Source organism: Dendropsophus ebraccatus, chromosome 10 (genome assembly GCF_027789765.1).
Source record: "Dendropsophus ebraccatus isolate aDenEbr1 chromosome 10, aDenEbr1.pat, whole genome shotgun sequence".
Lineage (NCBI taxonomy): Eukaryota > Metazoa > Chordata > Amphibia > Anura > Hylidae > Dendropsophus > Dendropsophus ebraccatus.
In genome coordinates, this window is record NC_091463.1 from 7,439,039 (window position 1) to 7,463,025 (window position 23,987).

The following is a 23,987-nucleotide window of genomic DNA, read 5'->3' on the forward strand; positions in this document are numbered from 1 at the left end:
AGGAATATAACTACTATAATACTGCTCCTATATACAGAAATATAACTACTATAATACTGCTCCTATATACAGGAATATAACTACTATAATACTGCTCCTATATACAGGGATATAACTACTATAATATATGCAATGGAGAGAAAGGAATCCGCACTCACCGGTCAGCAGAGAAAGGGGTTTATTGATCCATACACTGGAGGCTGGAGCTGGGAGGGGAAAGGTGTTACGCAGGTGTGCTCTTAGCAGCTATACAGGGATATAACTACTATAATACTGCTCCTCTTATGAAGAATATAACTACTATAATACTGCTCCTATATACAAGGATATAACTACATGAGGTACATGAGGCAATATGGTTTGGCCAAATTATATACTAACTTCTGATGTTGGTTTTAAATGTAGCTGAATAAGCTTTCGTGTCAGCCATGGGTGCGATGTGCAGCCATTTCTGTCTTTTTGGCTTGTGCATATTTTATGTATTCTGTCCCTTTTCTCATTGTGGCTAGCACTCGTGCTGTGTAAGACCCATGTGATCCAAATTAGCAGGAAGCACCTGTGTACATAAGGGGAGGATCTCCTAGTATTCTCCCATTCTACCTGCAGAGGAATGGAGAGAGGTAAGAGCTTGTTCACACTTGTGTTGCTTGGCGTCCACTTTTTCCGCCGGTGGCGCCTGCGGGGTCCGGGGGGCCCTTTTGGGTCTGGTCCTGTGACAATGGGGTTGCAGGGCCATTCCGTGGCCCCCCTTCTCTGCTTGCGCACGTTTTGCGGGGATTGTGGTCGCTGACCGGCACAGTGATGTTTTTTGGTTAGGGACTCATGTGTATCAGAAGACCTGCACGTGGTACATGAGGCAATATGGTTTGGCCAAATTATATACTAACTTCTGATGTTGGTTTTAAATGTAGCTGAATAAGCTTTCGTGTCAGCCATGGGTGCGATGTGCAGCCATTTCTGTCTTTTTGGCTTGTGCTATAACTACTATAATACTGCTCTTGTGTCTCTTTATCTGGGATCTGAGCTGTAGATGTGGTGACTGCTTCTATATAATATGTTGTGTAAGAGATGATTTCCTGTACACAGTATATAGGATTCTTCTCTCTTATCACATCTGTCACAATACGTCGGATTCTGCGGTATTTTCTGAATTGTTATCAGTTTATGTTTTTCAAGGACAAAAAAGCAGGAAGAGGAGAGAAGTGATAAGTCCCGACCTGAGCACCTCTCAGGAAGCCCTGGTATCCGTTCTATAACACAAGGGAAAGAGATGGCGACAGACAGACAGCACATACACACCCCATGTCAGGACACATAGCAAATATCTCAACCACTGACATCAGCAGAACAGACGGCGACCCTGAACTTATCCCTCTGAGGATGTGAAAGTGATAGAGTGGTAGAAACAATGGCCATGGAGCAGGAAGGACCAGGGCCGGAAAATGTATTATTATTTTTTTTTCAAAACAACTAGTGTCAGAAAGTTCTATAGATTTGTTATTTACTTCTGTTAAAAAAAATCTCCAGTCTTCCAGTACTTATCAGCTGCCATATGTCCTGCAGGAAGAGATCTATTCTCTCCAGTCTGACATAATTCTCTCTGCTGCCACCGCTGTCCATGGCAGGAACTGTCCAGAGCAGCAGCAAATCCCCATAGAAAACCTCTCTTGCTCTGGACAGTTCCTGACATGGACAGAGGTGGCAGCAGAGAGCACTGTGTCAGACTGGAGAGAATACACCACTACCTGCAGGACATACAGCAGCTGATAAGTACTGCAAGACTGGAGATTATTAATCAGAACAAATTTATAAATCTGTACAACTTTTTGACACCAGTTGATTTAAAAAAACTGTTTTTCTCTGGAGTTCCCCTTTAATGTTCAATTTCTTTTTAGTTTGTTTGTACAAAAACTTACAAATCAGAAAGAGGTAAGAATCTTATCAAACATGGCGTCCAGCATAATCACCATGGTACAGCAGATTGTATCATAAATGCTATGCTTAGATACAGTGGATAGTATTACACATGATAGCCTCAGATACACAAGCTGGGAAAACAGTATTGCACTTGATAAGATTAGATACAGCAAGTCAGCAGCCTGTATCAAACATAGTAGGCCTGAATAACCCAGGGGGGGAATCAGTACTATACTTGATAAGCTTAGATACAGTATCTCAGCATATGGTATGGTAGGCCTAAATAATCCAGGGGGTGATAAGTACTATAGTTGACAAGCTTAGATACAGCATCTCAGTATACTGTAAGCTTAGATACAGCACCTCAGCATACTGTATGGTAGGCCTAAATAACGCGTGTGTATGTGTGTGTGTGTGTGTGGGGGGAGGATATCAGTATTATACTTGATAAGCTTAGATACAGCATCTCAGCATACTGTATGGTAGGCCTAAATAACGTGTGTGTGTGTGTGGGGGGGGGGGGATATCAGTATTGATAAGCTTAGATACAGCATCTCAGCATACTGTATGGTAGGCCTAAATAACACAGTGGGCAAACAGTATTGTACTTGATATGATTAGCTCCGGAAGCTCAGCAAACAGTATCACACATGAGTGGCTTAGATACACTCACTTAGCAGCACAATATAAGACTATATAAATTCACAGTAGTTTCCACAATTACCGCAGGTCACCGTAACAGAATGCAGCGGTTTCTATATGACGTGATGTTTAGATACACTGTATAACTAGACTTATCGATACACCAGCTTATTTGACAGTATCACACATGATAAGCTTAGATACACAGGCCATGTATACAGTATCACCCATAATGTGCTATGACTTGAGGTGGAGTTCCCTTTAAAATGTATATTCTACCCCTGATCTAAATGTATCCGAGCATCTCCAGGACCTCTGGTTCCTACAGCTATATGTGTGCTACGTGCCCGCACCGGGCGGCACTATAAGACGTCAGGATCAGTTATGATGGCGGAATCTGTTTTTATACTCGCTAAGGAAATGTGTGAGCGGTGATTATTCCTTTACATAAGAAAACTCTATCTGTCCATAAACTACTGTCATTGTCTGCAGAAAGAGTTCATCTCCACATCCCTCCTCCCCCCTCACACACTTGGCTCTGCCCTATTCTCTATACTTCCTGCCTGACAATAACAGGAAGGTCCCATCCAGAGGGATTATATAGGGGGTGTGTGTGTGTGTGTGTGTGTGGGGGGGGGGGGGGTGTTCCTGAACATACAACCCGGCCAAGGCGTAACGTGAGTTGGGCTGTTTTTCGCTCTCTTGCAGATGATCTAGTGACTGTGATGGAAGAGTCTATTGTTGACATCCGCAGGGAGAGGAGGAATCTCTTATCAGGGTTACATTGTGTCACACCACAGCTTGCTGGATTTATGACCTCATATATTTGTACTTATTGTTGCAGATAGTTTAACCATTTTCTCAGCAGGAGATATAAAGTTCTGCAGACTATACCAGGAGACTTCTTAGAGGGGAACTTCTTTTTTGCAGTGATTAAAGGGGTACTCGTGTGAAAAAGACAATGGGGGACATTTATGAAGTCCGGGGTTTTTCACGCTGGGCTTACAAATGTCCCCGAAGCCCGCACTGCCTCTACATAAATTCCGATCGCACAGAGCCCGTCCGTGCAAAGATTTTGAAACCTACGCCAACTCAGAGCTGGCGTAGGTTTCAGTATCATTTTTACACTGGAAAAATGATAAATGCGGCACGCGCAGATGCCACACCCCCTCTGCCTGTTACTGCACCCCCCTCTCCGCCCCACTGACGAAGGTGGCGCAGATGCGAACAAAATATTCGCAAAAATACCCTCTGCAAATATTTTGACGCCAATCTGCCCCATCTGCGCCAAAAAAAAGGCATATTTGCCTTTTCATACATGTACCCCAATGTTTTTATATCAACTGGTTTTAGAAAGTTATACAGGGTAGTAAATTACTTCTATTTAAAAATCTCCAGTCTTCCAGTACTTATTAGCTACTGTATGTCCTGCATGAAGTGGTGTACGCTCTACAGTCTGACACAGTGCTCTCTGCTGCCACCTCTGTCCATGTCAGGAACTGTCCAGAGCAGGAGAGGATTTCTATGGGGATTTGCTGCTGCTCTGGACAGTTCCAGACATGGACAGAGGTGGCAGCAGAGAGCACTGTGTCAGACTGGAGAGAATACACCACTTCCTGCAGGACATACAGCAGCTGATAAGTACAAGAAGACTGGAGAGAATGCACCACTTCATGCAGGACATATAGTAGCTGATCAGTACTGGAAGACTGGAGAGAATACACCACTTCCTGTAGGACATACAGTAGCTGATAAGTACTGGAAGACTGGAGAGAATACACCACTTCCTGCAGAACATATGTAATGTCCCAGAACCAATATGCCATTCCTGTTTAGCTTGTGTAGTCCGTCACTGCAGGAAAAGCCATAGGATATGGTCTCTGAGGACTGGGAGGTGTATTCTGCTCTCCTGCCACTAGATGTCCCACTGTATTTCTTTCTCCCACCAGGCACAGCTGTAGGAAAAACTATTAAAGGGGTACTCCGGGCCAGGGTAATTCATGATGCAGCTGGAGTCTCTTTGTCCGAGCTGTGCCGCCCCCCTCTTTAGACCCAGCAATGTGTCAGAAGAGGACGCTTACAGGAGGCATCGGGCCATCTAATACGACCCTAAGTTATGTCTATTCAAGTAATCAGAGACTCTCTCAAGATGGCCCTGAACTCAGTAAACCTGCTAAGTGCTGCGCTGTAACTGTTCTCAAGTATTCTACAGTGTCCCCGCTAAAAGCAGTGAGTCAAGGGTTCCAAAGTATTCCAAGTAGAACAAGGGATCGCAGCCTGCCAACTCTCAAGCCATCTATACTGCTCCTCGCTAACAGATGAACTGTACTTTGTTGTCACTGCACCTTTAAGAAACATTTAAAGTTCCAGCTTGTTTAAGTTATCCTGGACCCTGTGGTTCCTCTGCACTAAACCTGCACCTACACTGTTCTTTAATGGGCATGTGTTAGGATCTAGGGAGGACATAACCCACTCCGAGAACTTCCTGCAGGACATACAGCAGCTGATAAGTACTGGAAGATTGGAGATTTTTAATAGAAGTAAATAATGGTGCGTTTACACAGGCAGATTTATCTGACAGATTTTTGAAGCCAAAGACAGGAACAGACCATAAACAGGGAACGGGTCATAAAGGAAAGACTGAGCTTTCTCCTTTTTTCCAATCCATTCCTGGCTTTGGCTTCCAAAATCTGTCAGATAAATCTGCCTGTGTAAACGCACCATTACAGATCTCTGTAACTTTCTGGCACCAGTTAATTTGAAAGAATTTTTTGTGAACAACCCCTTTAAGGGGTCCTCACCACAGATGCCCACCCTATACACGCTTTGTGTTGCCAATAGGAACCGGACATCTTACAATAATAGCTGTAATAGCGGCATGCCCCATTATATTCAGCCTTGTCAGAACAGCGGCCCCCTCCCTCCCCTCAGTCAGACCCCCGCTGATGGATCCTGCAGCAGTCATGGTGACATCTGACCTAGTTTCTATGGAATGAGACAGATTCTGCAGCGCTCTGGTAATCTGAAGCCCTGAAACAAGAGAGGAGTTAAAAATTTACTCATTTTCACCCCTTATAGTGTCTGCTGTCTACATCCGCCATGATCTGCCTTCTTATTATCCTGTGCCCATAGAGCTGACAATCTAATCTCACCACCATACGCCATAGGGGTCTACCCCTTCTCCTGCCCCAGTATGGTGAATGGCATAACACCCCTGACAATGGAAGGAATTAGGGCATGTAAAGAGTCCCCTGAGGAGCCAATTCAGGCTGCAAGCTTATGCCACATGTACAGCAGTAGTGTAAGATACATATATATATATATATAGAGAGAGAGAGAGAGAGAGAGAGAGAGAGATTCCCTGACAACCACAGACTTCAGGGTTAGTAGACATGCAAGTTATTAGAATCTCGTGACTAGTAGAATCTGCACATATAGTGTAATACATATAACATAATGGGTGTCTATGGCTGAGCAGCTGCATGCCGGCCTTACATCACACAGCACATTGTCCAGCATCAGATGGAGGGGTGTAAAGCCGCCACCACTGGACTCTGGAGCGGAGAAGACATATGTTGTTATGGTTGACACTCCTATATCTGGTGTATAATAGATGGGTCTGGGTCTGTTGATGGAAGGGTCTGGGACTGGTGATGTATGGTCTCTGTTTGGTGATGGAGGGGTCTGGGTCTGGTGATGGACGGGTCTGGGTTTTATGATGGAAGGGTCTGGTGATGGAGGGGTCTGGTGATGGAGGGGTCTGGGTCTGGTGATGGACGGGTCTGGGTTTTACGATGGAAGGGTCTGATGATGGACGGGTCTGGTGATGGATGAGTCTGGGTCCGGTGACGGACGGGTCTGGGGATGGAGGGGTCTGGGTCTGGTGATGGACGGGTCTGGGTTTTATGATGGAAGGGTCTGGGTCTGGTGATGGACGGGTCTGGGTCTGGTGATGGAGGGGTCTGGGTCTGGTGATGGACGGGTCTGGGTCTGGTGATGGAGGGGTCTGGGTCTGGTGATGGACGGGTCTGGGTCTGGTGATGGAGGGGTCTGGGTCTGGTGATGGACGGGTCTGGTGATGGAGGGGTCTGGGTCTGGTGATGGACGGGTCTGGGTCTGGTGATGGAGGGGTCTGGGTCTGGTGATGGACGGGTCTGGTGATGGAGGGGTCTGGGTCTGGTGATGGAAGGGTCTGGGTCTGGTAATGGACGGGTCTGAGTTTGGTGATGGAAGGGTCTGGGTCTGGTGATGGAAGGGTCTGGGGATGGACGGGTCTGGTGATAGAAGGGTCTGGTGATGGATGAGTCTGGTGATAGAAGGGTCTGGTGATGGATGAGTCTGGGTTTGGTGATGGAAGGGTCTGGTGATGGATGGGTCTGGTGATGGATGAGTCTGGGTTTGGTGATGGAAGGGTCTGGTGATGGATGGGTCTGGTTTTGGTGATGGAGGGGTCTGGGTCTAGTGATGGAGGGGTCTGGGTTTGGTGTTGCCAGGAGAATGTTCCCTGCCTGACTGCACTGTGCCCGCTGTAATGTATGGTGGAGGAGGGTAATACTATGGGGGGCTCCTCAGGGGTCAGCCTCTGCCTCTTAGCTCCAGTGAAGGAAAAACTTAATGCTTCAGCACCAGGACACTGTGGACAATTGTGGCCTCCATCTTTGTGGGACCAGTTTGGGTTCGGCCTTTTCTGTTCCCCATGACTACTACAAAGTGAGATTCATAAAGACATGGTGGAACGGGACCAGACCCCAACCCCATTCATGTAAACTGTGAGTCCGGCCTCTCCCCAACATTACTATCTGACCTCACTAATGTTTTCTGAATAATACAAACTTCCCCAAAATCCTGCAGAAAATCTCCCCAGAAGATGGAAGGGGGAGCGACGCCATATTGATGTCTATGAGTGTACTAAAAATCCTGGAAGTACAATGCAGAGGGGCTGATACTTCTGTCTATTACCTGCACGTGCCGCCCAACTCCCAGTGCTCCTGACTGACAGCCGGCGCTGCTATCCTGTTTTTTTTACAAGATGCAATTGCACTAATGTTACATTTCTATCCCTTTAAAGGGGTTATCCAGCGCTACGAAAACACGGCCACTTTTCCCCCTCTATTGTCTCCAGTTCAGATGTGGTTTGCAATTAAGCTCAATTTACTTCAATGGAACAAAGTTTGAAACCCCACCCAATCTGGACACAAGAGAGGAGGAAAAGTGGTCATGTTTTTGTAGCGCTGGATAACCCCTTAATGTTTTTTCTAGGCCAAAGTCATTAGGCCCTGTTGTACTACAAGTCTCAGCATGTCTATATGGTTTATTTAAGCCCCCAGCATCATATATAAGCGGTATATAAGGATATAACAGTGGGCGTCCTTCTCCCAGAATCCACCAGGATAAATTCAGCAGATTATTCCTCCGCCACCGGCCCAGCACCCCGCAGGAATGAGTGGGCGCCTCTTGTTATTTCTATCAGTTATAATTTTAGCACCGAAAACTCCTTGACGCGTCTAACAATGTAAACTTTTGCAACTTCTGGAGACAGATTAGTCACAAAGCAAAACAACGATTAGCAGATTCCAGATTCTATAAAAAGATTTATGAAAAATTATGAAGAGTCCCAAGAATCCATTGATGGTTGTAGTTGTGTAAGAGCTAGAGGGCTGCAGTGTGACACCTGTGCTATAGGAGCAGCCATAACAGATGTATCCAAGATACCAACCTCAGATTCACTGTAAATTTCATGTATTACCTGCTTTGACAGTTATTATATTATATAGTGTATATTATATATTATATAGAGCCTCCCGTTCCATTAGATATGATGGGAACATGGGCATTGCCTGACAGAACCCATCATAAGCCAAAGGTCAGGCAGGATCTGTGTCCATTGTGTGATGGCACTGCATATGGATATGGCATTGCTGTCACGGTTCAAGAGTCTTATAATGATATATCTTAGTGTATAATACAACATAGAACAATCTCTACATTCATTAGACTGCAGTGCCACCCTGTGGACAGATTAGCATACCATTTTACAGATGTGTGCCCTAGCGTATGCCATGGAAAAGGTGTGCAAAAAAATCAGCACCTTTTCCATGGTGTGAGGCCCACTCGTCTCATGGGCGGGCATGGGGGGCGTAGCAAGGCGGGGACGAGGCGTGGCATAAATCATGGCAAAAATCTACACCTGCTCTAGGGCCAGTGTAGATTTCTGGGCCCACTGTGTGATAGGCACAGGTCCCACCGGATTCACTAAGATGATTGCGTCTGGTGAGTGGTGGCTTTACAAATCCTCATAGATGTGATGTGTCTTCTTACAGATCCTCATAGATGTGATGTGTCTTCTTACAGATCCTCATAGATGTGCTGTGTCTTCTTACAGATCCTTATAGATGGAATGTGTCTTCTTACAGATCCTCATAGATGTGATGTGTCTTCTTACAGATCCTCATAGATGTGATGTGTCTTCTTACAGATCCTCATAGATGTGATGTGTCTTCTTACAGATCCTCATAGATGTGATGTGTCTTCTTACAGATCCTCATAGATGTGATGTGTCTTCTTACAGATCCTCATAGATGTGATGTGTCTCCTTATAGATCCTCATAGATGTGATGTGTCTTCTTACAGATCCTTATAGATGTAATGTGTCTTCTTACAGATCATCATAGATGTGATGTCTTCTTACAGATCCTTATAGATGGAATGTCTTCTTACAGATCCTCATAGATGTGATGTGTCTTCTTACAGATCCTCATAGATGTGATGTGTCTTCTTACAGATCCTCATAGATGTGATGTGTCTTCTTACAGATCCTTATAGATGTGATGTCTTCTTATAGATCCTCATAGATGTGCTGTGTCTTCTTACAGATCCTCATAGATGTGATGTGTCTTCTTACAGATCATCATAGATGGAATGTGTCTTCTTACAGATCCTCATAGATGTGATGTGTCTTCTTACAGATCATCATAGATGGAATGTGTCTTCTTACAGATCCTCATAGATGTAATGTGTCTTCTTACAGATCCTCATAGATGTGATGTGTCTTCTTACAGATCATCATAGATGTGATGTGTCTTCTTACAGATCATCATAGATGTGATGTCTTCTTACAGATCATCATAGATGTGATGTCTTCTTACAGATCCTCATAGATGTAATGTGTCTTCTTACAGATCCTCATAGATGGGATGTGTCTTCTTACAGATCCTCATAGATGTAATGTGTCTTCTTACAGATCCTCATAGATGTGATGTGTCTTCTTACAGATCCTCATAGATGTAATGTGTCTTCTTACAGATCCTCATAGATGTAATGTGTCTTCTTACAGATCCTCATAGATGTGATGTGTCTTCTTACAGATCATCATAGATGTAATGTGTCTTCTTACAGATCCTCATAGATGTAATGTGTCTTCTTACAGATCCTCATAGATGTAATGTGTCTTCTTACAGATCCTCATAGATGTAATGTGTCTTCTTACAGATCCTCATAGATGTAATGTGTCTTCTTACAGATCCTCATAGATGTAATGTGTCTTCTTACAGATCCATATAGATGTGATGTGTCTTCTTACAGATGTGATGTCTTCTTCTTACGACCTGTTTACTTCCTATTTGGTACTTTTCAGGAATTCCACACATATGCTTTTCATAATGCCCCTGAGTCACGCTACAATTATCACACCGGCAGGTGCCATTAAGCTTGTTACTAGCGGAACATCAACCCAAGACGCTGTCTCCAGCATCTACATGAGCTGAGCTCATCCTTAATTAACGGAAGGAAGACGATTCGCTCCTAATTGGCATCTGCTACAAGTTACAATCATAGGCTCCATCTACCAAAGACTCTGCTGCCCTCTACTGGAGAAACCCAGGCTTTGCAAGTGGCACAAAAGACAATCAGAAAATTGTTTTATACCCAACAAGGGGGTGGAGGGTCATGTCTTAGAAGCTTGAAGGCCTCTTGCACTGTCTCCTTAAAAAAAGGGACAGAGAACCTGTGGCCCTCCAAATGTTGCAAAACTACAATTCCCATCATGCCTGGACAGCCAAAATGTTAGCTTTGGCTGTCCACACATAATGGGAATTGTAGTTTTGCAACAGCTGGAGGTCTGAAGGTTCTCTATACCTGCTATAATATATATATGCTCACAGAAGACACTATAGACTGGATACATTGTAACAAACCCTCAGCAAGCAGTTTTCTGACACAGCGTCCGGAGAGATGAAATACTGAGTAGAGAATGGCAACACAAGAACGTTCAATGACATTATTGTAATCCAGGAGGTGCATAAATGATATCACTACAAGTATCTAAGGAAGTCTGATGACATCATAATAAGCAGGACAGCAGTCAGGTGCCATAATTATACACAGGACAGCAGTCAGGTGACATCATTACACACAGGACAGCAGTCTGATGACATCGTTATACAAAGGACAGCAGTCTGATGACATCATTATACACAGGACAGCAGTCTGATGACATCATAACAAGCAGTTTGATGCCATCATTTTAAGAAGGGAAAGTCCTGTGGAATATGATGCTGCAATATACAAATGATTATAATTGTTACTCAGCAGGAAAGCAGCTTCGATGACATCACTATATACAAGGAAGCAGTTCTGAATATGTCACTATATACAAGGAAGCATTTCTGAATATGTCACTATATACAGGGAATCAGTTGTGATGATGTCACTATATACAGGAAATAAGCTGATGATGTCACTATATATATAGGGAAGCAGTTCTGATTATGTCACCATATACAGGGAAGCAGTTGTGATGATGTCACTACATATAGGGAATAAGCTGATGATGTCACTATATATATATATATAGGGAAGCAGTTGTGATGATGTCATTATATATACAAGGAAGCAGTTCTGATGATGTCACAACATACAGAGAATAAGCTGATGATGTAACTATATACAAGGAAGCAGTTGTGATGATGTCACTACATATAGGGAATAAGCTGATGATGTCACTATATATATATAGGGAAGCAGTTGTGATGATGTCACTATATATATACAAGGAAGCAGTTCTGATGATGTCACAACATACAGAGAATAAGCTGATGATGTCACTATATATATACAAGGAAGCAGTTCTGATGATGTCACAACATACAGGTCACAACATACAGAGAATAAGCTGATGATGTAACTATATACAAGGAAGCAGTTATGATGATGTCACTATATACAGGGAAGCAGTTCTGATGGTGTCACTATATACAGGGAAGCAGTTCTGATGGTGTCACTATATACAGGGAAGCAGTTCTGATGGTGTCACTATATACAGGGAAAAAACAAAGGGCGACAGCGCTCCATGGCGAGGATCAGAAGGGCAGGGTGAAAAAGGGATAGGGGTGCACGGCAACCCTCACCTGATGTGGTTGTGCAAAGGGAGGCACAACACTCTGTAGCGTATATATCAAGGACCGCAGCCACTCCCGATATCCAACAGGAAACAATGATGCAAACAACCTCCAACTCCAGACTACACGGATTATGGGGCGCAGGTCCAACTTGAGATCGAGGCACAGTGAGTAATAAAAATATATTTTATTGTGGAGACGCAACGCGTTTCGGAACCGCACCGGTTCCTTTCTCAAGAGTCATTGAGTTCTGATGGTGTCACTATATACAGGGAAGCAGTTATGATGATGTCACTATATACAGGGAAGCAGTTATGATGATGTCACTATATACTGGGAAGCAGTTCTGATGGTGTCACTATATACAGGGAAACAGTTCTGATGGTGTCACTATATACAGAGCAGTTCTGATGACGTCACTATATACAGGCAGGCAGTTATGAAGTCACTATATACAGGGAAGTAGTTATGATGATGTCACTATATATACAGGGAAGCTGTTATGATGATGTCACTATATACAGAGAATAAGCTGATGATGTCACTATATATACAGGGAAGCAGTTCTGTTGATGTCACTACAAGCATGGAAGTCATTCTGTTGATGTCATTGTAAGCAGGGAAATCTGTCTGATGAAATCATCACATTGGTTTCTCCTCCCTAGTGGGCTCCACTATTTGACTTTCCCCATACAATCGGGCTATACTGTCCAGCTGGCCATCATTTATTCACAAGCTGAGCCAAGTCTATGCAGCCAGACCCGGCGTGAGCCGAAAGAAGATTAGACCTGTGCAGACAGTTCATTTACATTCTGCCAATAAAGCTACAACCTGGCAGAGAACGGCCAGAGCTCAACGGCGGGGACATCATCCAGGCCAATGGCTCCAGACAAGCTACATCTCCATGTGACTACACACGGCATTTACAGCAATGGATAATCCAGCCGGTATCGTGTGCTCAGCCAAGAAATGCCTCCTACTAAAAAATATATGGAGATTATAAGACACCAAGTGTTACATCATCAAAGCCGGACTGGTTCTCTACAGACCAAGCTGGGCGGTTTTATCTCTGATCATTTGCATTATATATATATCTCATAATATGGTACTACTGCCTTATATATTACATGCAAATTACAAAGCACAGATGCATTTTGTCCCCATATGGATGGAGAAGGCCTTGGCCTAAGTCAGGGGCGGGGAACATTTGGCCCTCTAGCTGTCCCATCATGCCTGGACAGCCGAGCTTTGCAACAGTTGAAGGGCTGAAGGTTCCCCAAGTCCCCAACCTAAATAGAGGAGTGTAAGAAAATCGCCAATAATAAAAATGAGATCAAATGATGACATCATAACTCACCATTTATACACATTGCAATATCTTTCCGCTCTGTATTACGAGGCCCATATGGGATGACTAATTGCCAAGATGGCGTCTTTTTGCCACTAGCTGTTCAGAAGCTTGGAGCGTACTGTGGATGGGTGCTGGCCAAGACAAATTCTAAAGCGTGATTATAGCGCCAATGAACAAGAATTATAACAACCATGTGTGGTATTTACACGGAAAAGAGCGCTCGCTGTCGGCCACATTATCCCAATAATTGGAGTAACAGTAAAAGACATTGCTCAAGGGTCTGAGAGGAACTGCAACAACAAGGCCGAATCACTGGTTAATGTACCGGAGCACGGATGGAATCCTGGAAATCTGGAAGATTAAGAAAAAACATGGCTGCTTTCCTTCAGAAATAGCGCCCGGTGTGCGTGGGCTGTGTCAGGCATAGCAGGGTGGAGTAGCAATGACTTGTAGTACCATAAACATCCTGTTAGCCAGGGTGGCACTATTTGTGGAATAAAACAGCCATATTTTTCTCATTCTGGACAACCCCTTTAAATACTAGACAATCTTTAGATGTGAAGATCAGATTCCCTTTTAAATAAACAAAGTGTCCCAATTTAAAGAAAACATCACACGTTCAGTAGTTTTTCAGGACCGTATGGCCCTAGTGATATGTCCGTGAACATAGGGACAACAGAATTAAATGGCCCGTTCACATGTCCGTATGTGTGTACTGGGCCTCGATCCATGCCGCAAAAAAACAAACACAAAAAAAGCACAAGTCCTAGTATGGATGTGTGAATGAGGCCTATATGATGATTGCAATCTTCATCCCCAATCTGCAAAAAAACTCATCTGTATTGAGTCTATAATCCATATTTTTATAGTTAATAGTTAAAAGGGAAGTCAGATGGGGGAGGGGGGTGTCAAAATCAAAAAATCATTGCGGGCAGGGGGTGGGGGAAAATCAAAAAGAAGAAATACTCACCTGTCCCGCTGCCCATGCAGCACCACGTCCCGTTCCTGAACCCCGCTGGCTGTCTTCTGAGCTCCTCACTTCCGACGTCACAACCCCGCTGACTGATGCCTCGCTCAGCCAGTCAGTGACTGGGGCGGGAAACCGCAGCAGTCACTGACTGGCTGAGCGGGCTAAATCCCACCCATCTTTGACGTCGAGCCTGGGTCGTGACATACCTGGAACCCAGGAGAAGATCATAGCTGGCGGGGTACAGGAGCTCTGTGATGCTGTGCAGCGCAGGCTCCAGGAGCGGTAACTATATTGCCTTACTTATAAGTTAAAATTATGCATCTGTAAGAATTACAGACACTCCTATAGGCTTCTATGGGATGATCTGTGCTGCAATTATGGTCCGTACTAGACTTGTCAGTAATTTTTGCAGATCTGTAAATATACGGACAGTGTGAAATCTATGGACCCTAAATCTGTCAGTAATTACGGATCCGCAATTCCAGACAAAACTACAGAGTGTGTGAATGTAGCCTTAGATCAAGTGCTGGATGCCTTTTTGCTGTCTGGCAGGGGAGGAAACAGCAGCGATACTTGTGTATGATGGTGACAAAACTAAGGAGATCCCGCATGACCCCCCCCCCCCAAAAAAAGCGGCAAAGTTAAAAAAAAAAAGTGAATATTTCACTCTAAGGTCCCCTTTAAGGGTGAACATTACACACCAGTGATGACATCACCAGCCACTGTTTATAAAAATACATTACGCATTACAATGCATTCCCTGCTTACAGCTATAAATCCTATCAGATGAGGAAGTAACCACCATTCCCATATCCAAACTTCCTGTCCACAAGGCCTGCAACTAGGTGTCCCTAAAAGCAAACAATATAATTCCTGGCTGATCCATACATTGATCCATACATTGTGTACAGTGCATCTTACCTGTATATCAAGCATCATCATTATATATGGTCCTTCATCCTCTCTCTGTAGTCACAAAATCCTTAAGATCTGAGGTGGTTAGAGGGCTCCTAGACGCTAGTTGCCCCCCACCTCAGGGAGGTCACGGTCCACAGATGACTGGCACCGATTACTGTCCTGTCAACCAATGACCCATGTTGTGTCGGAGAGTCAATCAATCCTATAAGCATTGGAAGCCTTCACATGTATCCGAGCGGAGCAGGTGTCAGTGGTGACCCTAGTCTCGGAGCCTCAACAGGAACCATGTCATCAATCAACCAATGGTGGCGAAAGCAAAAGAGAAAAAGAAGAATCGTGCAGGAGACTGCAGAGATTTAAAGGGACAGACGTTTGCATCCTGAATCCAGCAGCGATGCCCAGGAATAGGACAGGTTGTTACCTTTAATAGGCCAATGATATTAAAGGATTATAGGGGAAAACATCAGGGGGTCCTCATCATCGTCTTCAATCTGTTCACGAAATCCATTGTGCTTCTTTCCTTCAGTGATCTGGAAGAGAAGAGGTTAGTGGTGTGAGGCTGCTGTCCTTGTCTCACCTTAGGGAGTGAGGAGGGGTCTCCATGGAAGGGGCTAGTAACTGGCAATCAATGTTTCCTATTGAGGACGAATGACCTGTGTGATCTTATTAGGGTGTCGGGCTCCTGTAGCTTCCTTCTTGACAGAAGAGAAGGAGGAGGAGAAGGAGGTGCTGAGCAGGCACAGGGTCTTCTTGAAGATGTCCTGGTCTTGCTTGTGACAGACAAGGACAGATAAGGAATGCAGGTCCCCTGCTCATATGGAGACACATTGCTCTGTAGCTACAAAGGCCATGGAAGCAGGGAGGAGAGGAGAGAAAGAGAGAGAGAGAGAAGGGAGGAGGGAAGAGAGGGAGAGAGAGAGAGCGTCTTCTAGCAACCAATGACTGGAGAACAACCACACACTGCAAACGCTGAGAGAGGAGGCAGCTGATTCTATGGTCAAATATTCAGATTTATGTCTCTGGAAACAGAGCGATGATTCCGGACGGAAGCACAGAAGCGGGGAAAAAAGGAGCAAATACAGGTTTATAGACGAGCAGCACCCAGTACCAGCTGGTGTGACAGTATGGGAAGGGCAGGCACAAGGGAGTGCCCCATTTAATTGCCTGTATTAAATGTCCCCCCTCCCCGCCACCTCCTGCTTCTTCAATAAACCAGCCATTTATGGTATTAACCCCCTCCCCTCACATAAAGCACAGGAGGGGGGGTCCCGTCCAACATCCCCAGAGAGCCAGGCTATAGTCTCCTTCACTAACACTATTGGGAATGGATGAGGCTGTGGCCTCTCTCATCTGGGCTGTACACTCCTCACTAGGTACTGGTGACACCAATGAGGTATGAGGGTCCATAACCATTGTACAGGTGGATAAAACTCCCTGATGCCAGCTTATGTGCCCCATATCTCTACATGTGGATGAACAGATCCCTGCTTCCTCAATCTGCATAAAAATTATTATTTTAATAAACGTGATCATCTCAAACCTGAAAATAATGAACATGGAAAATGATATATAACCCAGAGTCAGAGCAAAGGACGGATCTCCTCCTAAAATACAAGACACCAGCCCCAGGGGTAAGTGACAGTCTGTCAGGGGCTCGGATTACCCCACCTTCTGCCCCCGGCCCAGAGGAGCAAAACACAGAAACCTTAGAGTGACCATATGTGTCTGCAGAGCCACCACACTGCTGTGTATTACTGACCACACTCTACCTCAATTTCTGTATATTCCTGTATATAGCAGCAGTATTATGGTAGTTATATCCCTGTATATAGGGGCAGTATTATAGTAGTTATATCCCTGTATATAGGAGCAGTATTATAGTAGTTATATTCCTGTATATAGGGGCAGTATTATAGTAGTTATATTCCTGTATATAGGAGCAGTATTATAGTAGTTATATCCCTGTATATAGGAGCAGTATTATAGTAGTATATTCTTGTATATAGGAGCAGTATTATAGTAGTTATATTCCTGTATATAGGAGCAGTATTATAGTAGTTATATCCCTGTATATAGGAGCAGTATTATAGTAGTATATTCTTGTATACAGGAGCAGTATTATAGTAGTTATATTCCTGTATATAGGAGGCAGTATTATAGTAGTTATATCCCTGTATATAGGAGCAGTATTATAGTAGTATATTCTTGTATACAGGAGCAGTATTATAGTAGTTATATTCCTGTATATAGGAGGCAGTATTATAGTAGTTATATTCCTGTATATAGGGGCAGTATTATAGTAGTTATATCCCTGTATATAGGAGCAGTATTATAGTAGTTATATTCCTGTATATAGGAGCAGTATTATAGTAGTTATATTCCTGTATATAGGAGCAGTATTATAGAAGTTATATTCTTGTATATAGGAGCAGTATTATAGTAGTTATATTCCTGTATATAGGAGCAGTATTTATAGTAGGTATATTCCTGTATATAGGAGCAGTATTATAGTAGTTATATTCCTGTATATAGGAGCAGTATTATAGTAGTTATATTCCTGTATATAGGAGCAGTATTATAGAAGTTATATTCTTGTATATAGGAGCAGTATTATAGTAGTTATAGTCTTGTATATAGGAGCAGTATTATAGGCGTTATATTCTGAATACATAAAAATTCAATACATTCAGCATCACTGTACAATGATGGGTGACAGAAACATAATATACTTTCTGCATTGAGATGTTGAAGGACTTTCCTGGTATCCATGGGTAACAGATGGAATAGACAGAGAGAACCTGCCCTTGCACGGATATGTGAGTCTATTCCTAAGAGGGTAGGAAAGAAAAAAATGCATGAATATTACATAACTTGTTAGTACAGGCTGCTAAATATAGTGAGTCAGACTAATGCTCTTAGATTAGGGAGCCCTAATAGTTCACCCATTTGGGAGCTAAAGCTTTGGCTGTCCAGGCATGATGGGAACTGTAGTTTTGCAACAGCTGGAGTGCTGAAGGTCCTCCATCCCTGCTATAAGAGCTCTGTAATAAGCAATGCACCTGTATGAGGAACACCAAGAGGGACAATTTTGAGGGGGACAGTGTGCGCACATAGTGAAACCTACACCAGCTCAGAGCCGAGGTAGGTTTCTGTAACATATTTCTGCTGGAAAAATGTTAAATTTTAAAACGCTAAGCCCCCTACCCCTGTTCTGCCCCTCCCTGTGCCTCTGGCGCAACTGGCATAGTGGGGCCTGATTTGAAAACATTCATACAAGCATGAGTGCCAGAAAATGGCTGCTGTGTACCCGTAAGTCATGAAGGATCTCAAGTCCATTCACTGACAGCAAATAGAGGCTAACAAGCCATCTTGATCTGGTCCTTCTCACCCAGGAGCACAGCAGTGTCAGAGCTCTTTATCTTGGGCTGAGCTTTATAACTGTGTCACTTGGACATGTATTATATATGTATTCGGTCTATGGATGTAAATAAGTATGTTCTCACAGTTCTTTGGCAACAATAAGAGCTTTGGCAATGGGTCCTATATATATATATATATATATATATATATATATATTTGTATCATTTATAAGGTGTGATACAGGTTGTGGGGAATGTGTGGTCCAAGGACGTAACCTGGATCTGGGGTCCTTCTTTAAAAATACTAAGTCCCAGCGTAGTCACAGTTTATTCTATATATAGTTTACCATACCCATGTATCTATCTTCTATATTCTATCTATCTATATCCAATCTATATCTTATCTATCTCTCACTTATAGCGATAGATATTTCACTTTTATAAAATGAGCATTGTACAATCCTGTCCCCACTTGTTAGCCCCCTGAGCTTTACGGGCGGCCAGGCTGCTCGTTTCCGTGTGATGTTACGAGATGTGACATCCCCTCGGCAGGGAGTCCTGTAATGGGAGACATGGAGGGAGCCCGGTCACCTGATAACTGGCATGGACTGATTAAAACGCTGAATAAAAATTCTGGAAAGCCGCCGCTGCTGGTACGTCGGCGCTCTGGGCTGCGGTTCCCATGGCGACAGCTGGATTAACTGTGGATGTCTGTATTCCTTCCTGGGAGCTATTGTGAGGTCTGGGCAGAGTCCTGGAGGAGAGGGGATGGGGTGGAGATTAGTATTCATACGACAGACGCAAATACCTTTTAATTCCTGATTACCTCGCCGGTGGTTGTGGCTATAATGATTAGAGTTATTTGATGCATTTACGGCCGACCCTGATTAATAAACGCAGCGCACCGGGTCAGTGGTGAAAGGGTTAAACTGCACTGAAGGCTGTGGGATATTGCTGCAATATATTGGGAAGTGGAGGCTATAGATATGTATAGAGCAGCAATGGTGATCCGCTGTAATGTGATCCACTAGATGACAGCAAGATCTATTTCTGAACACACTGAGCCCGGGAGCCCAGCAATGATGGATCCCCGGCCTATAGCCGCAAGCAGGTCACCATCAGAGCAAGACAGCATCCATATACCATATCACTATACTTATACACTGTATATACCACTATACATATACACTATATATACCACTATACATATCCTTATATATACCACTATACATATACACTATATATACCACTATACATATACACTACATATACCACTATACATATAGACTATATATACCACTATACATATACAGTATAGCCGAGCAATGATGGATCCCCGGCCTATAGCCACAAGCAGGTCACCATCAGAGCAAGACAGCATCCATATACCATATCACTATACATATACACTATATATACCACTATACATATCCTTATATATATCACTATACATATACACTATATATACCACTATACATATACACTATATATACCACTATACATATCCTTATATATACCACTATACATATAGACTATATATACCACTATACATATACAGTATAGCCGAGCAATGATGGATCCCCGGCCTATAGCCACAAGCAGGTCACCATCAGAGCAATACAGCATCCATATACCATATCACTGTACTTATACACTGTATATATCACTATACATATCCTTATATATATCACTATACATATACACTATATATACCACTATACATATACACTATATATACCACTATACATATCCTTATATATACCACTATACATATACACTATATATACCACTATACATATCACTATATATACCACTATACATATACACTGAATATACCACTATACATATACACTATATATACCACTATACATATCACTATATATACCACTATACATATCACTATATATACCACTATACATATACACTATATATATACCACTATACATATACACTATATATACCACTATACATATACAGTATAGCCGAGCAATGATAGATCCCTGGCCTATAGCCGCAAGCAGGTCACCATCAGAGCAAGACAGCATCCATATACCATATCACTATACATATACACTATATATACCACTATACATATCACTATACATATATACTATATATACCACTATACAAATACACTATATATACCACTATATATATACACTATATATACCACTATATATATATATATATATATATATATATATGTATGTATATATATATATATATATATATACATACATACATACAGTATAGCCGAGCAATAATGGATCCCCGGCCTATAGCCACAAGCAGGTCACCATCAGAGCAAGACAGCAACACATCACTATATATACCGCTATATATACACACTATACATACCATAGTATATACACACTATACACATCCCAATATACATATCCCTATATACACCACCATACACACCACTGTACAGCCCACTATACATACACATACCATACATAAGCTTAGATACACAAGCTCAAAAGACAGTATTACACATAAGCCTAAATATACTATTTCAGCAAACAGTACCTCCCATAAGCTTAGATACACTAGCTCCACAGACAGTATCACACATAAGCTTAGATACACTAGCTCCACAGACAGTATCACACATAAGCTTAGATACACTAGCTCCACAGACAGTATCACACATAAGCTTAGATACACTAGCTCCACAGACAGTATCACACATAAGCTTAGATACACTAGCTCCACAGACAGTATCACACATAAGCTTAGATACACTAGCTCCACAGACAGCATGACACATGACGGAGCTTCAGCTAGTTTCCTGTCACTTCTGGTTATAGTGATAATATTAGCGTCGCCCAACACACAATACGCTGAGGCTTCCCTTCAGAGGACGGATATAGATGCAGACTATTTACATACATGGTTCATTCCTATAAGGAAACACTGAGCTGACACAATGGCTGCCGTAACACACAATGTTACCGCTACAATGGTGTCCTCACCATATACAGCGTGTTCTGAAGCTATAAAACTCAGATTGCGCTTTACATTACATGTCTGCAGATCTTAAACACAGACAAGGCACTACCCCAAAAAAGAACTTTATAGATCATGAAAAAATATCACTAAAATTTGAAGCCTAGAGTGCTCAACCCAAATTGACATGAAGGAAGGAATACAAGGTGAAGACCACAAGAAAAGGCACGTCAAATACATGGGTGGGACTTCTGAAGAAATGAGAGAAATCAATATAAACAGTGAAAATATACTTTATTGGTACAAAAAGTAGCAAGTGGGACAAACAGGATAAAATCAATTAAAATACACAAACCAAACCAAAACACAGTGCCGTGTACAGTAGGCGCGGCACAAGGACACACCGATCTAGGAGTAAAATGGACCCCCACTGGTGCTGATGTTACGATTCGAGATAAACAAAAGTAAAAAGATAAAACATGATAAAAAAAAAAGCCGAGGCTAAATGAATAAATATCACCAAGTATGAGGATCCATGTCGGCGTCCACAAAACCCCACGTGTTCCGTCCCCCAGACAGGACTTTCTTAAAGGTCCTCCCGTTCTTGCAAAACTACAATTCCAATCATGATGGCTGTCCAGGCATGATGGGAATGGTAGTTTTTAATAGCTGGTGGGTGGCAGGTGTATTATACAGCGGTGCCTTGGATTACGAGCATAATTCGTTCCAGGACGGCGCTTGTAATCCAAATCCACTCTTAAACCAAAGCAAATTTTTTTTCATAAGAAATCACTGAAATGCAGACAATTGGTTCCACACCCCAAAAATAATGGTTTTATAATCTGAATAACATGTAAAACAAACATTTATAAACAGCAGAATCTGTGATATTATAAGTTACTGTACAGTATAGCAATCAGCATGTGGTGTATAATGTATAGTAACTGTATAACCCTGATAAAACAGCAGCAGCTGGATATGTGATATATAAGTTACTGTACAGTATAGCAGCATGTGGTGTATAATGTATAGTAACTGTATAACCCTGATAACACAGCAGCTGGATATGGGATATATGTTACTGTACAGTATAGCAATCAGCATGTGGTATATAATGTATAGTAACTGTATAACCCTGATAGCACAGCAGCTGGATATGTGATATATAAGTTACTGTACAGTATAGCAGCATGTGATGTATAATGTATAGTAACTGTATAACCCTGATAACACGGCAGCTGGATATGTGATATATAAGTTACTGTACAGTATAGCAATCAGCATGTGGTGTATAATGTATAGTAACTGTATAACCCTGATAACACAGCAGCTGGATATGGGATATATGTTACTGTACAGTATAGCAATCAGCATGTGGTATATAATGTATAGTAACTGTATAACCCTGATAGCACAGCAGCTGGATATGTGATATATAAGTTACTGTACAGTATAGCAGCATGTGATGTATAATGTATAGTAACTGTATAACCCTGATAGCACAGCAGCTGGATATGTGATATATAAGTTACTGTACAGTATAGCAGCATGTGATGTATAATGTATAGTAACTGTATAACCCTGATAACACAGCAGCTGGATATGTGATATATAAGTTACTGTACAGTATAGCAGCATGTGGTGTATAATGTATAGTAACTGTATAACCCTGATAACACAGCAGCAGCTGGATATGTGATATATAAGTTACTGTACAGTATAGCAGCATGTGGTGTATAATGTATAGTAACTGTATAACCCTGATAACACAGCAGCAGCTAGATATGTGATATATAAGTTACTGTACAGTATAGCAATCAGCATGTGGTGTATAATGTATAGTAACTGTATAACCCTGATAACACTGCAGCTGGATATGTGATATATAAGTTACTGTACAATATAGCAATCAGCATGTGGTGTATAATGTATAGTAACTGTATAACCCTGATAACACAGCAGCTGGATATGTGATATATGTTACTGTACAGTATAGCAATCAGCATGTGGTATATAATGTATAGTAACTGTATAACCCTGATAACACAGCAGCTGGATATGTGATATATAAGTTACTGTACAATATAGCAATCAGCATGTGGTGTATAATGTATAGTAACTGTATAACCCTGAAACCTGAGGATGAAACCGCAGATCCCCATAATGCAGTAGCGTAGTACAACAGGCTAGAATAGAGAAGCAGGGCTGCTGTCAGAGGTCTGTGTGGTCACATGACAGCAATGGGGAAGGGGGGGGGTTAGCATGGACCAATCAGGATTGACAGAGACTGCAGGGAGCATGAAGGAATGAGCAGGACAGATGTGGGCACATACATGCAGCACTCTCTGTCCGGGGAGAGAGGGGTTACAGCTATGAAGAGATTACCTCCACAGTCCTGTCCCCTGATGTAAGCCCCAGCCTGAAGTGGATCTGCTATGATTTGGAAGGTGAGGGAGACTTCCTGGGTCAGAGTACAGGGCTGTAGA

At 42.6% G+C, this 23,987-nt stretch overlaps 1 protein-coding gene across 5 annotated transcripts in view; it reads right to left on the reverse strand.

Annotated features, from left to right (window-relative positions):
• The window catches only part of RALGDS (ral guanine nucleotide dissociation stimulator), a 111,973-nt gene that overhangs the window by 74,178 nt on the left and 13,808 nt on the right, over nt 1–23,987 (reverse strand). For 2 of the 5 annotated variants that reach the window (XM_069986030.1, XM_069986029.1), the window contains one exon: nt 15,197–15,723. In XM_069986030.1, coding sequence (XP_069842131.1) covers nt 15,197–15,217 — 21 coding nt within the window. In that variant the 5' untranslated portion in view covers nt 15,218–15,723. Of the gene's footprint in view, nt 1–15,196; nt 15,724–15,846; nt 16,062–17,922; nt 18,022–19,143; nt 19,307–23,987 lie in introns of those variants that run through there. The other 3 variants (XM_069986027.1, XM_069986033.1, XM_069986031.1) reach the window with 3 other exon arrangements.